The sequence below is a fragment of the Triticum dicoccoides genome, chromosome 1B (assembly GCF_002162155.2).
Source record: "Triticum dicoccoides isolate Atlit2015 ecotype Zavitan chromosome 1B, WEW_v2.0, whole genome shotgun sequence".
Classification (NCBI taxonomy): Eukaryota; Viridiplantae; Streptophyta; class Magnoliopsida; order Poales; family Poaceae; genus Triticum; species Triticum dicoccoides.
Window position 1 is genome coordinate 4,000,741 of NC_041381.1, and position 7,021 is coordinate 4,007,761.

Sequence of the window (7,021 nt, forward strand, 5' to 3'; positions counted from 1 at the left end):
ACAGGAAACAACTATATGAAAAACTTGCTTGCTTCTTCGAATCTCGAAATAACAGAACATATAGAAAGTGTTTTTGTGATTTTCCATTCTCTTCGGGGAACCTATAGAAAGATTATCAGACGACTTTCATGATATTATGCTTCCTTGCCCACGTGGAACATGTGTGAGCATTATGTTTTTCCAACAAGTGATCCGACTGGAAGAAGTATTATATGAGGACTTCGAGATCAAATAGAGAATCTGTCTCTCCATTCCTCGTGAGCCACTTATTTCTCCGAAATCAGAGATCAGAGTGATTTTCCTCCTTTTTCCCAAATAGTTGACGGTCTTACACCATTGGGATACTTCGGATAAACTGGAGTACATATATGAGAGACCGGTGCTAAAACCTTTTCTCGAGATATCTTCCAGATTCTTAGGGTCCTTGCTCCGGATCTCGCCCCCCGGTGCGAAAGCAGTTGGTTCCGTAGTTTGGGAATTCTACTAATTCCAAGTATTCCATTATAATTATTAAATAAGAGAATATAAAAAGTCAAGAGGAGAAGACATAACCAGCAGAATTGTGAGAAATAAGTTAATTTATCAAGTTGAGGCATTTCGATTTGGATTTCAAATAAGAAAAAAAGGATTTTGTGAAATTTAGGAGTCGTTCGAAAGCATCAAGAGGGAAGAACTCAGATAGAAAGGCAGGCGAAGTTGGCGGCCAACCTAATTCCCCTCCCAGTTGTGCCCTTGTGCATCCCCTTTGTAAACGATTTCCACTAGATCTGGAGATTCCCCGGGGCACTCCGAATCATCATCTTCGGACCCCGAATCATCATCCCACCTTTTACGCTTCCGCGAAGAAAACGGGCCTGCCTCTTTCGCCCCCTCGTTTGCTCTTGTGCTTTCAGGGGATCCCGTGGAATGAGCCTCCTGCTCTTCCAAAGGCGCATCGGGGTCAGGAGAATCCGGTTCACCGAGCTCGGCGCGGCGAAACCGCTTCGCCAGATTGGTGGCTATTGCGACGAATTCGCTTGCGGCCCTGGCTTCCGTATAATCGGAGTAGATTTGTTGAAGAGTATCTCCTCCCTCACTATTCCACAATACATGATTTTCAGTGAACGATCGCGCAGATTCACCTTCCTATAAAGGAAGAGGAGTGCCTACTTCGTGAAATATTCTTTCAACCTTGGAAGTCAACTCCGCAATTATGTCTTCGGGATGGGCGGCGTGCACCATTTCCTGCTGGAGGTCTGGTAGTCCGCCAACGGGAGGTTGCTCTATCGGAAAGTCACCCTCGTTAGGAGCATTGGTCATGACGAGAACATTGAGATCCGCGACATTCTCATTCCCAAGATGAAAGGCTATTCCTTGAACTCTGAATAAGATAACAAATGCCATTATTAGAACTGTCAACACAAGACCAAACGATGGTATAGCAATGAACAAAATAATGACACTTGGAAATATGGTCCGAATAATTTCGATAGTAGTTCCATGAACAATCCGTTGTGGGATTGGATTAGTTTGCTCGTTGAAATGCCATAAAGCGCGAACCAGCATCCGTGATACGAAAACCAAAATAAGAATGAGGAAGAAAAAGATACCGTGATGTTTTCAGGACCACAATTTCCTGCACTGTGCCTGTAGTGATTTCAGAATTCGGCAACTTAGCCTACTAAAAGATCAGTTACAAGAGCACAATGCTTTTTGTGGCTTCCTGCTCGGCAGAGAAGCCACACTGCCGGGGCGGCCCTGTCACCCAGAGAAGATTTCTTTTCTTTGTTGATTCCTCTCAATGAAATTTGCGAAGAATAGCGGAGAGAAATGGTAACATAATAAGGGAAAGGGAGCTAGCTGCTTCCATATCGCCCCCAAAAAAGAACCCAAAAGTTCTAGATGCATCTTCCATTCATTTCGATTTAGGTCTTTCTGCACCATATTTAGATCCTCCCTTTCTACGATCCGGAATTCCCAGCAAATCCTTGACTCCTCGAATACGATGGGATTTCACACCTAGCGAATCTTTCACTCTACCTCCTCTGACTAAGACTATAGAATGTTCCTGCGAATTATGACGTTTGCCTGGGATGTGAGCAAATATATCATGTCGATTGCTCAACCGTACTTTTGCTATCTTATGTAGAGCTGAGTTAGGTTTTTTCGGTGTTCTCATCGAAACACGCAGGCATACTCCTTGCTTCTGGGGACATTGATCCGAAGCTCGAGTACGGTCCGTGCACCGTTTTTCTGCTCTACCATGACGAATCAATTGATATTTTGTAGGCATCCCTCTTTCCTATGTCCTTCCCCCCTCCTTTCAAAAGTGGTTAGTCCCGATCCGAAGCACCCCTTTTCCATTCATAGAGAGATCCAATCGTCAAAATCAATAAAAAGGCCATCATGGACCAAGATCCAAATAGATCAATCTTGTTAGGAGGTACTGCCCAAGGAAAAGAAAAGGTGACTTTCGGATCAGGGATAATAAATAAAATAGGAACCAGATAAAATCGTATATCAAAACGACTTCTGGCATCACCGGAGGGATCGGAACCACATTCGTAGGCCGACAATTTTTCTGGATAGGTCGAACTATTAGAAGCAAATGGAAAAGGAACACCGAGTGGAATCAAAAAAACTAGCGGACTGATCACTAAATAGATACAAATAGGTGCAAATTCCAACATCACCAAAGCCCACTTTGTTCTCTCGCTCTCCTCGCGGCGCTCCTTGCTCGCGGAGCGGCATACGAAAACAAAAGACGCTTAGATGTGGATTCGAACCACTGAAGGATTTCCAGGGCAATACCCCTTGCTCTTCCCACCGAAACAAGAAAAAAAGGATTTGCAGTACAACAAGAAAACGGATGCGCTAACGCGCAACGGCTTTCGCGCTAGTTGCCCAATCCGTTGCTTGTTTTGCTCTAACCAGCTGAGCTACCAGAACCACTTGCCTAAAGTCTCTTTTCTTCATCTATGAGCATCCTGCCTGTAGTGGAGGAGCTCGCTCAAGAACCGGGAGCCGGCCAGGGACTGGACGGCCCTCGTTCGGGAAGGTCTTCTTCGCTATAGACGCCACCAAGAACAAGAAAGGGGCGCTCCGCTCCTAGTCACTAAGCAGCTATTCTGTGCGACGGTGGACTCCATCAATCTGAGGTTCTTTCTCTCACGTAATTTCTCCCGCCCGTTCTACTTCCGTGCCGGAGGAAATGGGATTCAAACCCATGAAACAATCTTATTGTATGTCGATTTAGCAAACAAATGCCTTAGGCCACTCAGCCATACCTCCAAGTTGTTGATCGGAATTGGATGTGCCAGGTTGGTTGCCCGAAGATCCACTACGTAAGCCGTAGTGCGTGTACTCTTCTTTACTGAGCGAGAAAGATTCTATCTAGATCTATGGATCTCCCCAGCGTCCAAGCAAGACCCCATCCAAACCAAATCCGCCACTCGTTGGGTGAGGCCTTGCTTTCTATGAACACCTCACCACTGAATGAGAAACTTAGCCTCCGACCCAACCAAGAGAGAAGACAGGGTCAAGCCGACACCGCCCTTCCTCACCTGCTTGAATGGAATGAATATCTCCTTCGTCTAGTCGAGAAGAGAAAAAGCCCGACGGGGAATAGGACCGTGACTCTTCTAAACCATTACATGACGGAGAAGTCCATTCTCGTCATGATCGATCCACGTCCTACCATAGTGCCCGGAGAACCTGCTTCTAGAAGATTCTATAGTGATCCACTGGAATCGGCCTCGGGTGACGCCTCCCTAGTCGTCGAAAGATTTCATCCCTCGCTCGGTCGTTAAGGTGGGGTGAAAACTGCAATTAATGCTCTATCTCCATCATAGAATATGGGATACTCACTTTCAATGGCCTCGCATCCCAGAGCCTCAAACTGGCCTGCCCTTCCAATCGGGGTTATAACGGGTCCGGTATCAGCAACACCAGCCAATCGTGTTGGTATGGTGGGTTCCCCATACCCACTATTCGGAAAAAAAGCTTGCCATAGCAGCTCAAACCTCCGATCGGGAAATGGGAGTTCTAACCGGTCCTAACCCCAATTCCAAACAAATTGATTGGACCGAGGTTCGTGCAGGGAGAGAATAGAAACTAATAACGATGGAGCAAGAAAATGGATGTGCTAACGCGCAACGGCTTTCGCGCTAGTTGCTCAATACATTGCTTGTTTGGTTCCAGGTTGAGCTCACCCGCCGCCCTACGTCAGTAGTCTTCCTAACTTCTATGCCCTTTTTTTTGCTCTAAGGTAAGGTCCTTCAAGAACAGCATTGCGGTCGCAATGGGGCTTTGGGTGAATATTGTCCGCCCGTATGAGCCGGGCTGTGAATATTTATAGGTCGGGGTCTTTACTGAAAAACCACAATACTACACTACAACAATTTGAAGAAATCTGCAAGTGCCTCTAACTTGAATTCACTAGTCATGTTGAGTTTTTTTATTTCAATATAAAAAATCTGCCAATCCCGATATTCCCACATTTCATTCCGGTCCAGTGTCCATCCCTGAATGAAAAAAATGAGCTTTGCCCCTTCACTCACTTCTAAATGACTCATTTAGCACTCTATTTTTTAGATCAAAAAATAGAAACAGTTTACCTTTACCATACCTTCCAAGCAAGAGTGTTTTATTGCAAGATTAAGTTATTACTGAACAAAGAGAAATTGTCATTATAAAGGATGAGATGAATTTGGAAGCACTTTTTTCTTATTCTAGCAGACGGAATTGAATTGGTCTAATTTAGGACTTTCCTATCGATTTTTATCTTACCTAATTCTATCTACGGCCAGGGGGTAGGTACGTCGCAAGCTCTGGGCAGCTATCTTATTCCAAAGAATATAGCTCCCTAAAAGGTTGCCGATACCATACCTCTATTGAACCCTACTGGATCCAATTGTTTAAGTGTTTAGTCGAGAGGAACCACATTGACACCATGCTTGTGCTAAGCCACAGCTCCATCAAACTAATCTGGATTTCTTCTTGTTTACGAATAATGGGGCATCTGCCTAACCCTATCAAACCTCTCTGCAACTACTTCTCTCTGTTCTCAGCAGCCCGCAGGATTTTTCGAGTCTCAAAGTCCTATTAGAACTCCCGCGCTTGCTCCTTTGGAGCCAAATGGATCCGAATTTCGGTACGATAATACAAGAATCGTATTTGGTTGGGTTCTAACTCTGCTATTCAGTCTGGCGCGGGTGTGATACCGGTGAAGAAGCGAGTAGTTGACAGTCAGGGAAGTAGATTCCTTTAAGGAGAGAAATTCATTGGTTTAGCTGTTAGGCGGAGCTTCTTTACACGTCGGTAGCGGAACAGCCCAGGCAGCTTAACGTGCTCTTGGCACAAAGGTAATAGAATGGGAGTCTGACGACACCCGGTACTCGGGATCTCTTGCTTGAAGAAGCAAGGAATTTCAATTACTCAACTGTTGAATAAAATAAACTAGATACCCATGTTTCCAATATTTACTTCTCTTTACTTGCAGGACCTGGCCTAAGCATAAAGTAGATTTGCTGCACAAGCTCAAGTGGAGGAGGAAGCAGGTGTGGCAAACAAAATGTTGGTATGGAAGATCTCTTGCTCCCCCCTGAAGGGTTCTTAGATTACCAAGTAAGGGAGGGAGGTAGGTACCATGGTTTCCTTCTTTTATTGAATACGAGTAACGCGAGAAAACATTTAAGTGAGAAGTTAGGTAAGCGTTGCCAATGGCCAAAGCCTTGACTCTTTACTTCTTGACTATAGTAATAGTAAATAATGTCACTAGATTTCGGCATAAATACTAGCCAGGTACCATTTCCCAAACTTGATTTCCTTTTTATGCACCTGTTTATGCACCTGGGTCATTGTTCACGAACTAAGACGGCTTAGCCGCCTTTCTTTGGGCCGTATGAAGGAAGTACTTCAATGAATGGGTGGTTGCCAACCCAACATTATAGGCGGGAAGTTCTCCTTTCTCCAAGTATGCTCATTAGACCGATAGGTGAGTAGCTAGTATAGTAGTAGCCAATACTAAAAACCGATAGTAGAAGGGTCAGTGGATGGCCCTTGCAAAAGTGGCCACGTCGCATCCCTTCAGTAGACAATCCTTTTTCTCAACGATGCAGTTCACTTGGAACATGGCACAAGGTGTGACGTTCTGAGCGGTCGAGGACAACCTGTTTGTTGTTCCAGTTTTCTGCCTTGGCGACTGGGGGAAGCTCATGGAAGAAGGGCCGTGGCTGTTCCGCAACCATGGCGTGTAAAGAAGCCTTATGACGGGATGGCTAACCCGCGATCTGTGGTTCTGACCCAGATTCACGTCTGGTCGCACATTCATAAGATCCCAGAACTATTCCGCCCGTCAAACCTGGTGCGGGATCTGGCTAATAAGAAGCAACAATAGAGAATCTCGCCTAGCTCGAGGCTGCACCTCAGTGCCCTCTATAAGTACTTTCTAGTAAAAAGAACTACCTTTCAAAGCACATACCATTATGGCGAGCTAAAACGAAAGAATGAGAGTACAAGGTATGGGTCTACGCTTCCAGCTTGCTCTAGAAAGACGGAAATGGGATCTCTCTCTGGCGGGAGCCTGGCAGCGGAGAAAACAGCACCTGCAGGGGTCCAGGTCTCCATGATGAACAACCACGACTTTGATCTTAACGAGCTGCCGCCTGAGCATGAGCAGCTCGTTTAGGAGCAGCCACTGTGGAAAATAGCGAGCCTCTAGAGGATTACACTGATACATCATTTGATTTGTTTTGGGATGCAGAAGAACAGCCTGATGAGTACAATTATGATTATGATGACTATGTTGATGAATCCATGTGGTGAGATGAGGACTGGACAGAACAAGAACATGAGAAAGCGTAAGATTACGTGAGCATCTATGCTCACATCTTGTACACCCTAGTAAGTGAACCTTTTCTATCATTTTGCTTATATTTTGTTGTTCGTTCTGTAAATGACCTTGAGTTGTTTTTCACATTCTTTCTACAGGTAATTGCAGATATTGACAAAGATGGTGTACATGACATGGTGATTGCGCTTT

The 7,021-nt window shown here is 45.1% G+C and overlaps 1 protein-coding gene and 1 pseudogene across 1 annotated transcript; both read right to left on the bottom strand.

Annotated features, from left to right (window-relative positions):
- Positions 1–126: 126 nt before the first annotated feature.
- LOC119298816 lies at positions 127–721 on the bottom strand (annotated as a pseudogene).
- Positions 722–2,312: 1,591 nt separating this feature from the next.
- Positions 2,313–2,723, bottom strand: LOC119298826 (NADH-ubiquinone oxidoreductase chain 3-like). Its single transcript, XM_037576130.1, has one exon. The coding sequence runs from the start codon at positions 2,667–2,669 to the stop codon at positions 2,313–2,315; it is 357 nt and encodes a 118-aa protein (XP_037432027.1). The 5' UTR covers positions 2,670–2,723.
- Between the last annotated feature and the right edge of the window lie 4,298 nt (positions 2,724–7,021).

Coding starts and splice junctions, on each gene's coding strand:
- LOC119298826 (XM_037576130.1), bottom strand. CDS start 2,669: ATGTTGGAATTTGCACCTATTTGTATCTATTTAGTGATCAGTCCGCTA.